Below are 20,860 nucleotides of genomic sequence, written 5' to 3' on the forward strand. Positions count from 1 at the left end.
CCCGCTCTGCACTCAAACACGCCGTCGAGCTCTGGGATCTGCTCGACACCTCCGCCCCAGACGTGGCCTTCCTGACCGAGACCTGGTGGAATGACTCCTTGGCGCCTGAAATATCCATAGTCATCCCGGACGGCTACACGATCACCCGTAGGGATCGTGCCAATGGAACCAGAGGTGGAATAGCCACGGTACGCAAGTCCACCCTCAAGGTCGCCACCCATACAGACGACACCCTCCTCACCGCTGAACACCTGCACTTCCGGATCTAAACGGACCCCCACACCACCCTCAGAGGAACACTCATCTACAGACTCCCCGGGCGCAGTTCATTGACTCCATCGCTGACCTTGCTAGCACCCACGCACTCTCCTCCACGGACTACATCCTCCTCGGGCACCTGAACTTCCAGCTCAAGAACAACAACAACGCCAAATCCGCCACTTTGATCGACAACCTCACCAACCTCGGCCTCAAACAACTCATCACCATACCCACCCACACCGCTGACCACACGCTGGACCCCATCTTCTCCAATGGCACCCACGTCACCTTCGACCACACAACCAAACTCCACTGGACCGACCACTGCTGCATCCATTTCACCTTCAAGAAACCAGCCACGCACCACCGCACACAATAGCTGCCTCGCCGCTGCTGGGGCAAAGTCACCGAAGGATGGCTAATCACCACCCTCGCCCAGAACCCACCCACCGACCCCACCAACCCAAATGCCAAAGCCCGCAATCTCAGACAGTGGATCGACGGCTGTGCCGACACCCGCGCCCCACTCAAGAAACACTCCAACAGCCATGCCAGCAAGAGAGCTACCTGGTTCACCAACGAGCTCCAGACCTCCAAACGCACATGCTGGAAACTGGAGAAAATAAGGCTCCACGAACGCACACTGGACAACCACGCAGCCCACAAGGACGCCACCCGCAGACATCACCACCTCATCAGATTAGCCAAGAGATCCTCCTTGAAAGACCGCTTGGTCAACAACGCACACGACAGCAAAGAGCTCTATAGCACCGTAAAGGAGCTCTCCATTCCCAGCGCCAACGCCAACGACATCCCACGAACTGTGCGACTCACTAGCCACCCCAAGATTGCTGACATCAGCTTCAACACTACATCCGCCCCGACTACGCCAGATTCCACCTCCCCTGTAAACACCGCCAGCGCCATTCGCCTGACTTCCTGGTCCAACATCAATGACGACGAGACATGCAAGTTCATGAACTCCATCCAATCAGGATCTCCGTCAGACCTGTGCCCACACTGCCTATTCTACAAAGCAGACGCAGCCATCGCAGCACCAACTACGGAAGGTCATCAAAATCTCCTTTGAAACAGCGACATTCCTGGAAAGCTGGAAGCATGCCGAAATAAACGCCCTCCTCAAGAAGCCCAAGGCGGAACTCAAGAACTTCCGGCTCATCTCCCTGCTCCCGTTTCCAGCAAAGGTCACCGAGAAAATCGTCAACAGGCAATTGGCCCGCCACCTGGAAGACAACAACATCTTGGACCCATCCCAGTCCGGATTCAGATGAAACCACAGCACCGAGACAGCCCTCATTGCCGCCACAGACGACATCAGATGCCAACTAGACAACGGCGAAACATCAGCCCTTATCCTCCTGGACCTGTCGGCCGCCTTCGACATGGTCTGCCATCGCACTCTAAAGACACGCCTCCTGGAAGCCAGAATCCAAGAAAAGGCCCTTGACTGCACCCCGCCCTTCCTCACCGGCATCCGACTCCCACCCTTCCGATCCGAAGCCACCGACATCATCTGCGGTGTCCCCCAGGACTCATCCCTCAGCCCGACGATGTTCAACATCTACATGGCCCCTCTCACACAGGTGGCCCGCCAGCATGACCTCAACATCATCTCCTACGCCAATGACACTCAGTTCATCCTATCTCTCACCAAGGATCCACACACCGCCAAAACCAGCCTCCACGAGGGAATGTAGGCCGTCCCTGACTGGATGAGGGGCCACCGTCTGAAGCTGAACTTGGACAAGACGGAGGTACTCATCCTCAGACCTACCCCCTCAGCCTGGGATGACTCCTGGTGGCCGACCACAATGGGAACAGCACCGACACCCACTGAACATGCAAGCAACCTAGGATTCATCCTCGACTCCTCCCTCTCCATGGCTAAGCAGGTCAATGCCATCCTCTCCTCCTGCTACAACACCCTTCGCATGCTCCACAGGATCTACAAGTGGATCCCGACTGAAACAAGAAGAACGGTGACACAGGCCCTCGTCAGCAGCAGACTGGACTACGGCAATGCACTCTACGCAGAAATCCCAGCCAAACACCTGCGACGACTACAATGCATCCGAAACGCCTCCGCCCGACTGATCGTCAAAGCACCCCACCTCAGCCACATCACCCCCCTCCTGAGAGACCTACACTGGTTTTGCGTCGACAAGAGGATCACCTTCAAGCTCCTCACCCACGCACACAAAGCACTCCACAACGTGGGACCAGCCTACCTTAACAGTAGTCTCAGGTTCTACACCCTCACCCATCAGCTCCACCAGCCTCGCCCTCGCCGCTGTCCCCTGCATCCAAAGAACGACCTACAGCAGCAGATCTTTCTCCTACCTCACTGCCAAGACCTGGAACACCCTGCCTACCCACATACGGCAGACCCAAGACTTACTCGCCTTCAGAAGACTCCTCAAGATCTGGTTCTTCGAGCAGTAGCAGCACCCCCTCCCCTTGCCGCCTTGAGACCCTCACGGGTAAGTAGCACGCACTACAAGTACTCTGATTGATTGAATTATTATCCGGACTTCGAAGCAAGGGTGCCTATTTGGACAAAGGTGTATACCATTGCCAACTAGAGACCCCCAGATCTAACATTGGTGGCAGCGGTGGGATTTGGACCTGCATTTGTGACTCATATACAGTAATTGGTGTACACTACTAGTCAGTGCTGACCAAACGCGACCACGTACTTTTTGTTGGTAGAATTTTTCCTCGGACTGTTATTTTTCTCTGAGAACTACCAATTCTTACTGCCATGAGTAGACCAGCATCTGTTTCATCTATGGATCTAGATTTTGAGGAAGAAAGGTTGGAAACCTACACTTTAAAACAGCTCAAGCATCTCTGCAAGAAATTGAAAGTTGCTACACCAGGCATTTCTAAAAAGGATGAATACCAAAAAGCGCTGAGGCCCTGGGTAGTAGCAAGAAATGCCCTTGATCTTGTGGTGGAGCCAGCTGGGGCTGCAGATGGGCAACTGGAGGGTCCAGTGTTTCCTACCAGGGGAGGGGTACCTTCCCCACCTGGCAGTAGTGCTTCTTCCAAAGACCTGTCTCCCAGAAAGTTGTAAGACAGGGAGAGAAATAGTGCACACAAGCTGGAGATGGCTAAGCTTAAGATGGAGGGAAGTAGAGAATAACAGATTGTCCTTGGAGAGAGAGAGAATGAGATTGGAACACGAGAGGATGTTGAGGGATTTAGAGAACAAGGCAAAGGGCTTAGAGATCAATCCATCTGGTAGCAGCGCACCATCTCTGCCTTCAGAAGGCAGGGTATATATCCCCAAGGATGTCATCAAAGATTTTCATAAGCTTGACGATATTGGGCAGTGGTTTGCAGCCTTTGAAATAGCAATGTTGGCCCACCAGATCCCTGAGAAGGATTGGGGAGAGGGGTTGTGGGGCTGCTTTGTGAGTGAGGGGAGGGATACTTTGTTAGACCACTAAGTGAACATAAGATGTCTTATGCCCACATGAAGAAAGCACTGATGACAAGATATGGTTTGACCCCGGAACTCTATAGATAGAGGTTCAGGAATTGTAAGAAGCTGGAGGGAACCACTTGGGTAGATATGTATCTTTCCTTATAGAGCTATGGATGGTTGGGTGAAGGGTAGCAAATTGGATACTTTTGAAGCGCTCTATGATTTGATTGCAAGGGAAAACTTGTCTGCTAATTTTTTTCCAGAGTTACGCAAGCGCCTTAATGATTGCAGGTTAACTAACTCTAGGAAGCTTGCGGAAGAGGCGGACCACTGGTTCAGTACTCGGGTCCACAAGGGTCATGTGGGAGACTCCGCCAAAGAGGTGAGCGGGGTCCCCAGCAGAAGAGTGGGCGGACAAGGGTAAACAGAGGGAGTTCCAGAAATGGCCCCAAAGTAACCAAGTAAGTAAAAACCAAGGGAAGGGTTCCCAGCCTCCCCCTGAGAAGAAGTCAGAGCCCCCGACATGTAAACCTGTTCACAGGGGGCCAGTTTCTTGCTTTCAGTGTAAGCAGGTGGGACACCATTGGTATGACCCCCAGTCTCCCCAAAAGGGTCAGTATGTGCTACCCCATGCCCCCTCTGTCAGATGGCCAGTGTAGCCCTGGGATTGGAGGAGAAGTGTGAACAAGGTGGGTGGGATCCAGCAGAAAGGTCCCTTGTCTCATTAGGAAACTTTGAGATGGTCCCTAAAGCTCCACTGCTTGATAACACTAAAAAATACATGCAGTGGGTGATCATCAATGGCCATAGAGTAGAGGCTCTTAGAGACACCAGAGCCAGTGTGACAGCTGTCAAGTATCACTTAGTGTCTGAAGAGCAGGTTGTCCCTAATGCATTTTACCCAATTGTTACCCTGACAACACAGAGAGCCTTTGCAAGGTGGCCATGCCTGTTGATTGCCAGTTAGGCAATGATTTGGAGAGCTCCCTTTGGGCTAAGGTGGAGAAGGCTAATTTTGAGATGTTGGGTCTGCCTTTGTGGGCGTGTGTGACCACTCTGTCTATGGCAGCCAAGGGTGTTCAAGATATCCTGGAGCCTGAAAGTATGGCCCAGGAACCTGTCCTAAAGAGAAGAGGTAGGGGGCATGGTAAACCAGCCCCCATTGTTCCCACGGTCCAGGAGGAGGCAGACCTTTAAGGGGATGCCCTGGAACCTACAGGGGAGCAAATTGGTAAACTGGAGGTCCTACCTGAGATGACACATTGGCAGCAAGAATGAGGGTCCTCCAGGGAGAGATGTTGTACACAGCAGAGGAAGTGCCCTTATCTTGAAGATTTGCAGCAACAGGCCATAAGTCAGGCAGCAGGTGATCAGTCTGGATCACATTGGATCTCCTGGAAGAACAACCTCCTGTATAGCGAGCCTAAGGTTGCTGAGCATGGGCCAACCTGTGTGCTGGTGGTAACCCAGCGCTTCGGAGCTTCCTACTGGGTTTGGCTCATGATGTACCTTTAGCCCGGCATCTGGGGCAGGACAAGACCTTTGAAAGGCTTTTCACCCACTTTTATTGGCCCCAGATGTGGAAGAGTTCAGATACTCATTGTAGGATTTGTCAAGATGCAAGTAGGAAAAGTGGAAGGAAGCACCAGGCTCCTCTCCAACCTTTCCCTGTAATCAGTACCCCCTTTGAACGGGTGGGCATTGACATTGTGGGGCCACCGGACCCCAAGACAGCCATGGGCAACAGGTTTATCCTGGTCTTGGTGGACCATGCTACCTGGTACCCAGAAATGATGGCCCCCGTGGTGAGACGTGCACTGATGGGGATTTTCTCCTGTGTGGGGTTCCCCAGAGAGGTAGTGTCTGACCGAGGTACAAACTTCATTTCCAGTTATATAAATGTGGTGTTACCTATAAGTTCACCACTCCTTACCACCGACAAGGAAATGGGCTGGTTGAGAGATTCAACCGGACCCTTACGGGCATGAATATGGGTCTTGAGGAACCTATGAGGTGTAAGTGGGATGTCCTCTTGCCATGCATTATTTTTGCTTACTGTGAGGTGCCATAAAAGTCTATTCTTGACATCCTGTCTGCAACAGAGCAAGATGGGTCAGAGATGGTGTCAGCCTCTCTGCCAAACTGCCCCTTGATCAGCAGCAAGATTGTAGCCAACTGTAGGGGCAATTCTCTGATCTATTTTTCTTGATTCCTGGTATCACAGAGTGGTGCCTCCATGATGTGGACACCGGGGATAGTCCTCCTGTGAAGCACAAAGCTTACAGAGTGACTGACAAGGTCAGAGCTTACATCAAGGAGGAAATCTCCAAGATGTTTACCTTAGGGGTGATTGAGTCCTCCAACAGTCCTTGGGCCAGCTCAGTTGTTTTGGTCCCAAAGGCTGCCACGCCTGGTGCCATAAAAAGCACCATAAAAGCTGCCATAAAAGCAGAAAAAGCTTTTGATAGGGTTGATTGGTCCTTTTTATTTGCTTCTTTACGTTGGCATGGTTTTGTTTCCAAATTAATTTCCCTTGTGTCTCTCCTCTATTCTGCACCCAAGTCCTCAGTGCTGGTAAATGATCAACTTTCTTCCTCTTTTACTCTTCAGCGTGGAGTTTGTCATGGTTGTCCTTTAGCCCCCCTCCTTTTTGTGCTAGCTCTTGAGCCTTTTCTTTCCTCCATTCACAACAACACTTCTATTCCTGTTTTTTTCTACCGCGACAATCAACTGAAACTCTCCGATTCTGCAGATTATATTCTTCTGTTCATTTCTAATCCTGAGGTGTCCATTCCCCCATTACTTTCTGAATTTGCATCTTTCTCTCTATTCTCCGGCTATAAGATTAACTCAGATAGTGTTGAAATTCTTCTTTTAACCAAAACTTGTCTTCCTCACCTTTTCTCCACTACTGGCTTTGCATGGAACAGCTCAAGGATTACATATCAGGGCATATGTTTCTCCAACTCCATTTCCTCTTCGATATGTCTGCAGTTTTATCTCGCATTGATCAACTTTTTTCCTCTTGGAATCCTCTTTTTCTCTCCTGGTGGGGCCGTCTGGAGTCAATTAAAATGATGATAGCTCCCATTCTAATTTATCCTTTTTCCATGTTAGCTGTGCATATTTCTGCCCTTTATTTTAAACGTATTGATTCCTCTCTCTTGAAGTTTCTTAAGAAAAATAGAAAAATCTAGAATCTCTCTTCTTACGGTTCACAAACCGAAACTGAATGGTGGCGTTAAATTTCCAGATTTTTTACTCTACCATAAATCCTTTTCTCTCCATCAAGCGTCACGTTTGCTGTCTTTGGACCCCTCTCCTTTTACTCCCCTTTGGCTTCTCATTGAACAAACTCTTTTGCTATCTTTCTCTTTTAATGAAGTGATACGTTTTTCTACCAAATCTCCTTTAATATTATCTCCCTTATTCAAACATACCTCTTCTCTTTTAAAACCTTTGGTTCTCCCTCATTAGATCACGTGGGATTCTTTTTTAACTTCCCCCATTTGGTATAACTCTTTTATTCTTTTAAATAACAGACCCATATCTTGGACTTCATGGAGATTAAAAGGTATCATATGGGTTTATCATTTATTTGATGGCTTAAGCCCTTGCTCTTTTCCTCAATTTCAACTTTTATTCAAGTGCCCACGCTCTTTTATACATAAATTCAACATCCTTATGGAAATAATTCTTGATCGCTATTATTCTCTTCCTTCTTCATCTCCATCAATTTTACCTCCATTCCCTCTTCTTTCTATTCTTACCACTCTCCCTAAAGCTTCTCTTATCTACACATTTTTCTCCTCACTTAATCCTGAGCGTGCGAAGACTAAGGTGCAGCTGGCTTGGGAGGCGGATTTGGATTGTACTTGGTCTGTTGCTCTTTGGGATAAAATCTGGTCCAGGTCTCTAAAAGTTTCCCATTCTGCTTCTCTTACTCAATCTCTATTCTATTTCAATCACAGACTCTTTCTTTCTTCTCTTGCGGTGTCTCGCTTTCTACCTTTTTCTAACTCGAAATGCTGTACTTGTGATGCTTTACATGCAGACCTTCTACATTTTTTCCTTCTCTGTCCTGTTATTTCCAGCTTTTGGGACAAGGTTTGGTTATATCGAATCCGCATTTTTTCACTTTCTATTCCGGACACCTCCATTACTCTCTTTCTGGGTAGTTAGTCTTTTAGACTCCTTAGAACTCCCTCCACACTCTCATGGTCTTTTTGATCTCATGCTCGCTCTTGCCTTCCAACATATCTCTTCTAATTGGAAATTTCTCATCAAAATTTCCATACAGTGTTGGTGGAACACTTTATGTCACTTTCACAGGCTTGATGTTGCGTTCGCCTATTCATGTAAACCAATGTGCAATAGTGATCTTTACTGGTTCCTTTTCACCTTATATCTAGATCAACTGTCTATTTACACCTCCTTGAAGGTTTGTACTCTCTCCTTCTTGTCACTTTGTCTTTTACAGCTACTTTACATGATTTGTTATACTTTATGCTGTTTCATTTTGTTATCGGAAATTGTACCATTTATTCATTTGCAGTAATTTAGTCTTATATTATATATTCTGCATTGTTATTGTCTTTCTTCCCTCCCTTTCTTTTCCCCCTACCATCTGTCTTAAATCCCCTATAAAATGCTTTTTTGCCTTTTTTGCCTCTCATGCATTGTCATTAGTACTCACTCTTATTGTGGCATGTTTTAACAATGTTATTGTTTTTTCTGCTGATGTCTTTGCTTGTTTAGAATTTTTCTTTAATAAAGCTTTTCAAACATAAAAAAGGTAGGGGTCTATTACCAAGAATGGGTTAGTGAGTGGGGGCACTGCTGAAAGCCCTCCTTTTTCGCACTCTATACGCTTTGTTTTGCAGTCCCAATGCATTTTGGTGAGGACAGCTAAAAATTTGACCAAAAAAAAGTTAGCAAATTTCTTTTCAGCAATGATAAGACTATTCAAAAAGTAAAGTGGAGACCAAACTCTAACAGATCTTCCTATCGATATATACATCACATCTGACATAGTACACCAGTGCTGTACAAGGCTGTAATTAACCTATTATGGAAAAACAACAATGGTCCCAAGCACAAAAAAATAGTAGCACAAAATAAATATGGACACAATGGCACTATATTGAATAGTGACTTGTCCAGCCGGACAGAGGTCCAATTTTTACTTTTAGCAAAGAATATTCTGAAGGAATACCTTCAACATTTCCATAGAGACGGGCACAAGCCTGTACCCAGACATATACAATTTGGCATATAGGAAACAAAAGTAAGAGAGTAGAATGTAAATGTAAATGTATAGGCATTTATATAGCGCACTACTTACCCGTAGGGTCCCAAGGCGCTTTGACCGCTGCGAAACCCTTCCTGGCTTCCCTGAGAGATGGTCCCTTAATGGGTATCTCCAGGGTGAGACCAGGCATCCCCGGCGGGGCCGTTAGTGAAGATGAGGCAAGCTAATGCCCAGAGTTGCCGAGTGTGATCGCTGATCAGAGTGGGCACCGAGGCGAGAGAATTATCGAGTCCGCTGACCCTGGTCCAGAAACTTGCCGCGCCGGGAATCGAACCCTGGTCCCGGGCCGTCCTCTGCTCTCGGGTCTGCCGCCTCTAACCAGTGAGCCACACTACTTCACAGAATTTTTAGGCAGAAACTGTTATTTCCTATGAATACTTCAATGATAGAAATTCCATTAAACACCATTACTTGCCAACCTTGGCTATTAATACAATACACAGTATATGGTGTTTTTTACAGTCGACGGTGTTTGGAGCCCTTTTAAAGAGTCATAGGGATCATCATGAGGACAAAATATTGCCTAATTTTTACAAGCCATGATAGCCGGGGCTGGCCGCAGTTCGTCTGGGGCCAGGTGTAAGGATCCTGAGTGGAACTCGAGGAGTGTAGAGTTCCTTGGGTTAGGTTTGGTGGGGATCAGTATCCCGCGGAACGGCAGGTATTGCAGTCCGGTGCGCCAGCGGAATGCTCGGTCGCATGGGGAAGAGCCTTGGGAATGAGCTCGGATATCCTCCCTCACCGTTAAAAAAATGTAATTAACCTAGCATCTTATTTTTGATTTCTGACTTTTTATGTTCAAAATGTATGTATCAGGAATGCCATTCAGTATAGTGCACACAATTTAGGTGCCCTGACCGTTGCTTATATGCAAAGGTTTTAATCAACTGAAGTGGGATGGATATATGGGTGAGTGGGTACCTTAATGCATGGACTACACCATATGAGCACATGGAGAGGGACTTGGTTGGCGAGGGTAGGATATTGTTGGGATTTCTCTAGCCTGTCATGGCATTCTGTATAAGAATGTTCCCTGCGTGGAAAACTTGTTATAATTCTGTTCTCGGCAGTTGCTGCCGGAGAGACGATGTGGCTGGACATGAATAAAAGCACTTCACTTACCTAATGTTTGGGCCCACTTCTTTTCAGGTATGTTGGGACATAGGTTGGAGGTGATTGGCTTTTAATAAAACATTTCCAAATTAATTTACACTCAATTTTTACTTTTATGCGATTTAGTAAATGTACTCTCCTCACTCAAGTTTTTTTTTGTGGTATAATCCTTTAATTACTTCAAGAAAAATTGAAGACATATTAAGACTTCAACAATCATATAACATTTTAACCAGGATCGTTTAGACAAGGAACTAAAAAAATATACAATCATAAATCTAATTTTATATAAAGAAACATACAATCTTTGCAATACAGAAATGGATTCACAAATACATTTAGACATAGTTTAACACTGAATGATCATTTCCCCTGCTCGTCAATCATAACTTCCACATTTATGGTCATTAAGGTATTATACATTAATATGTTTGGAAAAAGTAAACGTAAGCATCAGACAACGAAAAAAATCTCGCGACATGCGAAATTATCAGTTCTCCTTTGTGAAATGTTTAGTTCCGCTCATTAAGTTAGTGAAGTAATTCCTCTCTCTCGCTCTGTATTGCATACTACATATCAGCACTTTGTTTAGTCAATAAATGGCAAGGCAGTGAGCATAGAAAAAGTGTGTTATTGCAACTTAAATTGTAAAATCCTAAAAAGTGCATGGTTAAATTCAACATTAGAATCTTAATCGTCATGCTGATTATGCTATGATTGCTTGGAAGTGGTTGAAAAGCAGAACAAGGCTGAACTTGAAATAACAAAGGGGTAGGTTCCTCTATCATTCCAGTGGTAAAATTACGTACCTTTAAGAGCTCAACAAGAATTTTCTTCTACCACTTATTTTTTCTTATATGCTTCCTGAAACCTCTACATAGAATTCTCTTAGGTTATGAGTTTTAGCTTTGTAATGTCTGATATAATCACTGATGCACAAGGTTTTTAGACCTAGACCTGAGAGCAATTTATTTTAGAAAACTGCATCACTCAAGTTTGTGATGATGCCACAAGATGCAGGCCGACCCGTTTGTGGGAAGATTTTTTTTAAAGTCTTCATTTTGCATCTTCCTTTTGATGAAGTATATTTGTATAGTCTTTCTCATGGTACTCTATATTGGGGCTGCATTATGCGCCTCGACTGAACACAACGGTGTTTGGGATTTGTGAAAACAGTGTGTTTGGTTAGAATCAATGTTTTGGTGAGTGTGCCAGGGTATATGTGCCTGCCTCACTGCTGTATACAATGAGTGCACCTGGGTGGTACAGGAAGGGATGTCTGAGGAGCAGACATTTGTGAATGAGCTACCTTATATCAGTGGCACAAGAAAAGAATGAGCATTTTTCAACTTTCACCTCTCTCTGTTACTCACACACAAAGCACCAGCGCAGCAGATTACCTGATGAGCAATAACAGTAGAGGCTAAAAGAGAGCCCCAACACAATAAGCCCAACTGGGACACCGACTGCCACGCCTATGATCCAATCCGAACTCGAACTTGATGAGCCTGAAAAAACAGAAATACTCATTTTATATTGCAACCAGTGTGCGCTGTTAATATGTGTGATTCAGATAATATGCTTGCATTACTATGAACGACTGATTCTAAAATCTACTCTGAGATAAGTAGCGACTTCATCCATGTATATTTAAACATTGTGACCCAAAAAGCATTCCAATCGGTCATTTAAAAAGTTTAGTCTGTCCACACAAAACTAAAATCAGTACATTTGTGTATTATAAACAAGGCTTTATTTGAAGATGTTTTCAGGTCGTGGCTCCAGTGCTACAAGCACTCCAGCTAGACCTCACTGACAAGGCCTCAGAATGATGGACTGATCTAAGCTTGCCCGTGTCCCCATCTGGAGGGGACCTGACCTGGCAGCTCAGGCTGGGCAGTCTATTTGAATTCTTTGCAGTGGGTGAAAAGCGATGGAGGGAAATGCAGCCTATGACATTGCCAGAGGCTCATATAAATCGAACCAATCAATCCATTACCTTGTTCTTTAGCCGTTCGGTCGAAATATCGGATTAAAAATATCGGGAAGCAGAAATATAGGGAAAATGAATATCCTGATACACAATATCCTGATGCACATATATCGTTGACAAGAATTTTGTTTTTATTGGTAAGTAATATAACATTTAATAATATCGATGTTTTTAATATAGATTTAAATAATAAGGTGGTATAAATATCATATTTTAAAATATTTGGATACGCTTTAGTTGCTATATTAATTTTCTATGTTACTACTGTTTAAATACAATTTGTTTTTTAAACGTAGCTTAGAATTTGTTTAATGTCATTTTATTTTGTAAGCAATGCTGTAGTGTAGTTCCTATATTCCCAATAGGCTCTGCTCATTGGAATAATATATTCAGCAGTGTAGATGTACGACTAGGGTCAACTAGGTCTCTACTGACTATATCAGACTTAAGTTTCGCCAGCTAGCTCAGAGGTCACTAGAAACTTTCTCGAATAAACGAGGAGGAGTTTAACCTCCCTGGATAGACAAGAAGGGATTAGCTTCTGACAACCATATAACATGACAAATTTGCTCTCCCAGAATAAGAGTGTATCTCTAGAGTGGTGTGAAAACAATAGACAGCTATTTTGCTCAGTCAATTGTGCGTACTTAGTTTCACCAGAGTGCAGAGAAGAGAGAGACGGGCGTTTTCAATAAAAAGGCATAATTTATTGAGCAGTCTTCCTTCTCATGCAAGAGAAATGAATTGCCACAATTGCAATACTTAATGTAAAGTAAAGTGCGTACAGTAAAATGAGTATTATGAAATAATACTGTAAAAGCTGTGATATGGTTTCTTAGCCATAAGATACTTAAAATGGATAAAATCTATACATACATATATACATTGGCTAACGTACTCAACTGGTGCTTCTAACTAAGCCTACCCAGGTGTACCTGACCTAAGCCTAATACGTGGGAAGGAGTAAGGAAGTAGCAGTTTAAGTTAAGTTTGTTTCGCCAAGGATCTGAATCAAGAATTCTCTTTAAGGGTTTGGTCAGCTCCGTACCTTGGTATTAGAAAGCAGGCGGTCTGGTATCTCTTTGTCAGGACTCGATATCCCAGCAATCAGCGAGGGTAGGCTGGGAACACCGGAGCTGGATTTTCTCGGCTGGAGAAAAAGACATTGTCTTTCTCAGCGCGTCAAAGAGGAGGGGCAGCGTCCGTGGGCTCTCGCATCAGCTGGGCTCTCGGGCAAGTTGATACTGCTCTGCTCCAAAACCACCACTGTGTGTTTGCTTAAGGCAACGTTGGTATATTTATACCTGAAAGGTGCCGGGTTTGACATAAGGGTGGACATAAGACGTCAATAAAGATGTCACCAAGAACTGGCCATTCTTACAGTGCTCGCAGGGGTTCTATTACAAATCAAAACAAAAGCAAACGGGGATTTCCCAGGTTGCTGGAGGTTTGATGCGTTTAGAGAACTCGTTGTGCTTTCTAGGAGTCCGGGGAAGTAGCCTTGCTTAATATGACTGCACGGGCTACTGCTAGATATGGATATAATTCCTATGCCGTTATAGGGATATTATAGATTATACCCGGATAAAGGCATAAAAAAGGAATAGCGATATAGGTTCCTAGATAAAAACACAATAATACATAGTGTTGTAGCAGGTTGGGTTTATATGGGGATAGGTTGGGAAAGTAACTCGTTTTCTAATACATTTTAGTTAATTTTATAATTGATATTTATTAGCTAATTATGTTAAGGTTGATTTTTTTTTATATGTTGTTTGCAGGCTGTTAAGTTTGTAAAGATATACGGTGTGGAGTAAATTAATTAGTCATTATTTTGCAATTAACTAATAATTTTTAATTATTTTACTGATTTTAAGAATTTATCTCAAGGAATACTTATTTATTTTACTTACATTTTCATTGCAAGCTACAAGGTTTGGAGGGGTCTAGAGTTTGAAATTAAGTAACAAAGAATTAGTATACTAATATATTTTTTAATTAATTTTTAATTATGTAAAATATGGAATACAGCTTTATTCTACTAATACTTTGTTGCAGAATGCAAGGCTGGTAGGGTAAAAGGGTGACATGTTATTTAATTCATAATTGATTTATTCGTCATTATTATTTGGAAATTCATTATATAATTGTGGTTGAAATATATAAAATATAGTATATTTAATTAGTTTAATTAAATACTAGTTATAGGCTGCTATATTTGCAGTGGTCTAGGGTGGGAAGTTAAGTAATAATTAATTCATTATTAATTATTAAATTGATTTTTAATATATAAATTATGGCATACTTATTGTTCTTATTGTTGACGGTTTATTTTAGGAGCAAGCTGCTAGGTTTGTAGGGGTATCAAGTGGGATGTTAATTAATTAGTATTTGGATAACAACTGTTCATTGGTAAATCATTCTTTTAATGAATTGTAATCATGTAAATGTATTTATTTCTTTTTCTCACGCATATATACATTATATATTTGTGTTAATTAATATGTTTACATATAAAAAGTAAACTTTTATTCTACATTCTTGGCATTATTTGTATATGTAATCTGTTGGAAGTGAAGTACTTTCCCTAATCTTTTTAAGGCTGCAATAGTAGTAGTGAGCTACTGCTCCCCCCCTCCAATTTCCAAGCTCTATCAGACCATGGGGACTCCATCCCCAAGGGTCGTTTTTATCTTAAAGGGTAGAGAGATCGCGTGCCCCCTATCCCTGAGCCACATTAGGCCATGGGTACCCAATCCCCTAAACCTGTATTTAATATAGGTGGGTCTAACAGTGCCCACCCGCAGCACCCACAATCAGTACGTTGGGCATTATGGGGAGAGCCTCAGGACCTCTGCAACCCAAGCTGGCACCCGGTATGTTGCGGGAGCCAACATTGCTCCCACACCGAGGAAGCAGATATTTATGCTGCTCCCTCTGGGCAGAAGCAATCAGTTATTATGTTTCCTAGCAACCTCAGTGCAGGCAGGGAAACAGACACAAGTCTGCACTGGGAGAGGGAGAATCGCCAGGATGGGGCCTATATGTTGCAGCTGTGCCCTTTGACAGCAGCGATGGTGGGTGTGCAAGCCTGTGATGTAACTATCAGCCTGATTCATCATTGACCCGTATTGCGAGTCTATAATAGTGATTCATAAGAAATCGCTATTACAGACTCGCAAAACGGGATTCATGCAGGAATCGCAAAAAGATTTGCGATTCCTACACAATCCTTATATGCGATTAGCAAATTGCTAATCGCAAATAGGGAATAACTCCCCATTCATTCCTATGGGCCAAAAGGCCCATAGGAATGAATGGGGAGCATTCCTTATTTGCGATTAGCAATTAGCTAATCGCAAGTAAGATAGCGATTTAAAGGGTTCCAGAGGGGTGTCCAAAGGACACCCTGTAGCAACCCTAAATGCAAATTGAAACAAGTGTTGCGCACACACATATCCAAAGGACATGTGTGTGTGCAACATGCAACTTAGAAAAATGCTTTTAAAAGCATTTTTCAAAGTTTTCGCTATTTACCACGAGGTTTGACCTCGCGGTAAATAGCGGGCCGAAATTGCGAATTCGCAATTATTTAATGGATGATGAATTGCATTTAAGGAATCTCAAATAGAGATTCCTTAACTGTAAATCCTCGCAAAATTGCGACATCGCTATTACCGATTTTTGCATTTGGGATGATGAATCCCAAATTCAAAAATAGAGCTCGCAAAGGGCCAGATTCTCAGAATCTGGCCCTTTGCGAGCCGATTTCGGCTTGATGAATCAGGCAGTCAGTGCCTAGATTTCAACATTTGCCCAGGATCTCTGCCGAGACCACGTGGTCTCAGCTGGTGGAAGCCTTTTTAAAGCACCCACTGTCTAGGAGCAGACTTTGTGTTTTCTTGCATTTGCCAGTATATAATCGAGAATACTCTTCACAGACTGGAGCAAACACATGCTTCCCTTCCTGCCACGGTGCAGGGAGAGAAACTGCTGTGCTCCTGGAGTGAGAATAAACAGTTCAGGGAGGGAAGCTGGTGCACCTTCCCCATAGTTATTAAATTTGGCCACATGGGATGGGGTCACCAGGCACGAATATGGCTCGAGTAAAGGCTCATCTGCCCCCTACTATTAATTTAACAATCCAGCCCTGGACCCCCATTTTGTGAGGTTTTTGATGTGTTTGGGAAACAGCCTGCTCTATTTATAAAAATTGGGTTTAATGGACTCTCGTGAGAGTTCCCAAAAGCAAACCATTGAAATATACAAATATTTTTATACCTTAGTTTTTCAAAAACTACCAAATGGATTCAAACCAAATTACAAATAGCACATTCTGCGGACCACTATCTAGCTTCCTGCCAAATTTGGTGTAATTCTGAAACTTTGTACATAAAAACTGGTCAATAGGTAGCACCTTTTTGGAAGTGCTTGTCGAAATTTATCAAGTGGGTCTAAAGTTATTAGCTAGAAAATAAAGACATTTCCTAGGGAAATGCTGCCTTAAGTATACCTATCCAGTGGTAGTAAGTGTCTGGATGGAGGATTTAGTAGATGCATGACTGACTGTATAAGTGAGTGATTAACCCCTTCAATGCTTGTGACGGAACCATTCCGTCATCAGTCACGGTTGACCTGTGCTGATGACGGAATGGTTCCGTCACGACCACACCCTATTCTGGAATGTCCAGCACAGGGGGGAATAGGCGCCGCACGGAAGCGGTTAAATGTGTCCTACTGAATGCATGGGTTAGTGACTAAACTGTGTGAATGTGTGTATCAGTCTGTCTGTTGTTGTGTAAGCTGCTACATGGGTTGGTCAGTAGCTACATGAGTGTCCATATGGGTTATTGATTGGTTGCCTGAGTATTTTTATTGGAAGACGGAGTGTGTGTGTGGGTGGGTGGGAGGTGTGTTACTCTGTGCATAGATGTGTGAGTGGTTTATTCACTGGGTGTATGGGTTCAAGAGTGCTTGTGGAAACAGCTGTATGGGTGGGTGAGTGTGTGTATGGATGTGTTGGTGAGTGAATGAATGTCTCAGTGGTACATGTCCAAGTAACTACATATGTAAAAGGCAGTGTATGCGAGAGTTGGAGTATATAAATGACTATACGTTAGAGTCAGTGATTGTGAGAGAGGCTCAATGGATGAGTGTGTACTTGTATCAGTGATTATATAAGAGAGTAAGTATATGTTAGTATCTGTATGAATAAGTGAGGTAGTGTGTGTATAACTATAGGTGAATACATGACTGACTGACTAGGTGTGTGAGTACCTCCATGTGTGAGTAGAGGTGTGTGAGTGTCTATATAGGTGTATGAGTGCATATGATAGTGTTGATGTGTGAATGCATGTATGAGTGATTGTATGGGTGAATGAGTGGATGTGTGGATAGACCTAGGAATCAATGAATGTGTGTGTAGTAACTGGTATTGGTGTTAAGGGTGGGCGGAATTTGTGTAGTCGGCCTACACAAAGCTCTGTGAAATGGTAAAAAATCTCTGCAAGCACGCAAAAGTTTGGCCAACACGCAGAATTGATTGTTCCGCCCGTTCTCAATGCTTTTTTCCTGAAACCGGTCCTCCGAAGCTTGTTTCCGGTCCAGGGAAGGCATGGCTTGGCAGTTCGGGCTGGACTGTTCCCATGAGGCACAGGGTCAGACTGATTTGCATATGGCCATGTCTGAATTGGGGTGGCAGATTGGGCTAAAGAATGGTGATGGATTAAACCCAGATCTGTTGACTGGGTGTGAGTGTTTTATTGGTTAAGATGCTCCGTCCATCACCACCCCCTTTTGTAGAACTAACTATAACAGCAGAATTTCTCTGGTTTTGTATGATTAAAATGTTCAACTAACTATAACGTCAATCAAACCTATGGTTTTTTCAGTGAATTTTTAAGGTTTTTTTAAATGCTAATTTCTAACTATAATGTACGTTAAACCATGTTTTTTTCAGTAAATGTCAATGATTTTTAGATGCTAATTTCTAATTATGTCCCTGAAACATATCGTTTTTTCAGTAAATTTCAATGTGCCTCAAACCTATGCTTTTTTCAATGAATTTTCAAGGTTTTATAAATGCTAACTTCTAACTATATAATCCCCATTAAGTGCCCTTGAATCCTGAAGGTCCCTGGAGGCCGAGTAGCCCCCAGGTACCTCCAGTAAGCACCACAGAGCTGTGTTGCAGAGACGTGTTCCTAGGCCAGGCACCTTTTTACACCATGCTGCAAACGCAGCTTCTGGCGCACTGCTGCTCGGACATTGAAGTTAATTTTTGTCCTGAGGCCCTCAGGACACATGAGGGCCTCATTGCCCCACAAGCAGTGCACCAGAAGCCGCGAGTGGTGTAAAAAGGGGCATGGCCTCAGACCTCCTCACTACAACGCAGCTCTGTGGTGCTTACCTGATGTACCTGGTGGGCTAGTTGGTCCCCAGGGACCCTCAGGATGCAAGGGGACATAATCCCCCAACTTAACCCCTTAAGTGCTGCGCACGTTCACCGGCCGACGGCACCACTACCTCCGTAGTGCTGCCGTCGGCCGTTGAACGTTCGAACTGCACCTGCGCAATGGAACCTCCAGCACTGGAGCTGGACGTTCCATAGCAGCTATGAGGTTAGAATGTGCCACAGGGTGTGTTTGCACACGTGTCACATCAGGGGACACACCCTCCATGCACCACTCTGAAAACATACCCCCTGGTGCATTGTAAATTGGCAGATTAAGCCCCCTTGAGTCCTGAGGATCCCTGAGGGCCAACGAGCCCACCAGCTACCTTCAGTAAGCACCACAGAGATGCGTTGCATAGTGGTGTAAAAAGGGGTTGTGGCCTTGGACCACCTCTCTGCGAGGCAGCTCCCAGGTGCTTACTGGAGGTAACTGGTGGGCTAGTTGGACCCCAGGAACCCTCAGAAATCAAGGGGACTTTATCCTCTAACTTAAAACACAACACAGGGTGCGTTTTCACAGTGGTGAAGGCAGGGGGGCGGGCCTGATGTGACAAGTATGCAAAGTTGGAGGATTAAGTACCCTTGAATCTTGAGGGTCTCTGGGGTCTAACTAGCTCACCAGGTACCTCCAGTAAAAGCCACAGAGCTGCAATGCTGAGAGGTGTAAAAAGGGGCATGACCTCGGACCACCTCCCTGCAACGCAGTCCTGTGGCACTTACTGGAAGTACCTAGTGGGCTAGTTGGCCCCCAGTAACCCTAAGGATTTCTAATTATACTGTGCCACCCCACATAGGTTACATTTTTTTTAAACAAGCCCCGGTAGGTGGCGGTCCCTGGGGCAGCGGGGGGTCAATGTACCCCTGTGAATATTTAAGAACAGCCACATTAATAAAAAAGATGCCCCGGGGAGGTGGCACCCCTCAGGGTTGAGGGAGGTTTGCGGACCTTCCCACATATTATTAACATAGCCCCAGGGAGGAGGTGGTCCTGGGGATACCTGCAATTATAAATTATGAATTTTGCACTGCCCCCGGGACCTGGCCCATCCGGGGGCCTCATTTAAATGAAGCACGGGAGCCCTTGCTTAATTTTTTTAAATAATTTTGGCAGGATTCACGTCCCCATTGCAATTGCCACCTAAAAGTATTTTAATAAATGTTTTTATTGGCCCAGGGGGTCCTTGTGGGACCCCCTGAGCAGGCCTAGGGTGTCAGGGTGTTTCTACCCTGCCCCATTTCTTGTTTTTTAATGTTTTTTCTACTGTTTTCTTGTGACTTGGTTCTAGCGAGTCACAAGATGGCTGCCAACACTTCCTGGTTTAGAGGGTTGGCAGCCAATCACAGTGAAGCTCGTGTTCGGGAGAGTTTGCGAATCCACCGCTGACCTAGAGTTCAAAACTTTTTTCTTTTTCTAATTTCTCAGCAACTACTGATGGATTTACACCATTTTACAAAAAGGACTCTTTCTGAACCAATGGGTAACTTTTGGCCAAATCTAGTGTAATTCCTTTCAGCAGTTCGGGCTGTAGCTTTGTCTAAAGTTTCCTATGAAATATAACTTAGGAAAAATGTGTTTTGGAATCCCTCCTTTTTTCTTGTCCCCCGCTTGGTGAATTACCCTGAAACTTTCCAGACAGGAGCTGACCAGAGCAGGCCGCTAGTTTTAAAAATTTCGCAAAGATTCTTCAACCAGCGCTAAAGTTATTGGGAAAACAAAAAACGCATTTCCTATGGAAACTAGGTTCTAACTATAACTACCTTTCATAATTGTTGATCAGCAAAGTTTGCATAAATTCAAAGTTTATCCTACAGCAAACAGTAAAGTTTGGGAATCAACCCATAGTTATAACTGGCAAGTGTCCTGGTAGTTACATGATTAAAGTGAGGGATAGTTAATAAAAAAATGCATTGCACTATAGTGCACAATTAATTCTGTATGAATGCATAGAGTCAGCATTTTCCCTACATCAAATGGTGAAAACCGGAAGAGCAACCATGGCAGATATTGACTAATAGTAAATTACTGGCAAGTGTCGGAGTAACAGACACATCTGTAGTATTCACAGGTATTACAATGCCGAACGACACTGTGTCATAATATCTAATAACCTACCTGTTACAAAGAAGAAGGAAGCGTAGACCAGGTGAAGGAGATAATAAGATCTCTACTTTATTCTTAAGATCTCTTCATTGTTACAGGGGACCAGATGTAGTTAGATCCAATAAAGTGCCCCATCAGGAGCAGGCTCTCCACTGCTCAGCCCATCCACACCAACT

At 44.2% G+C, this 20,860-nt stretch overlaps 1 protein-coding gene across 4 annotated transcripts in view; it reads right to left on the reverse strand.

Annotated features, from left to right (window-relative positions):
* Window positions 1-20,860, reverse strand: part of LOC147662923 (uncharacterized) — a 397,679-nt gene that overhangs the window by 303,082 nt on the left and 73,737 nt on the right. For all 4 annotated transcript variants that reach the window (XR_015305468.1, XR_015305469.1, XR_015305467.1 and 1 more), the window contains one exon: window positions 11,537-11,644. Coding sequence is in view for 1 of the 4 variants with exons in the window: in XM_086950795.1 (XP_086806921.1) it covers window positions 11,537-11,644 (108 nt within the window). In the remaining 3 variants the exon portion in view is untranslated. The remainder of the gene's footprint in view (window positions 1-11,536; window positions 11,645-20,860) is intronic.

The sequence above is a fragment of the Lissotriton vulgaris genome, unplaced genomic scaffold, assembly GCF_964263255.1.
Source record: "Lissotriton vulgaris unplaced genomic scaffold, aLisVul1.2 SCAFFOLD_304, whole genome shotgun sequence".
NCBI classification, from domain to species: Eukaryota; Metazoa; Chordata; class Amphibia; order Caudata; family Salamandridae; genus Lissotriton; species Lissotriton vulgaris.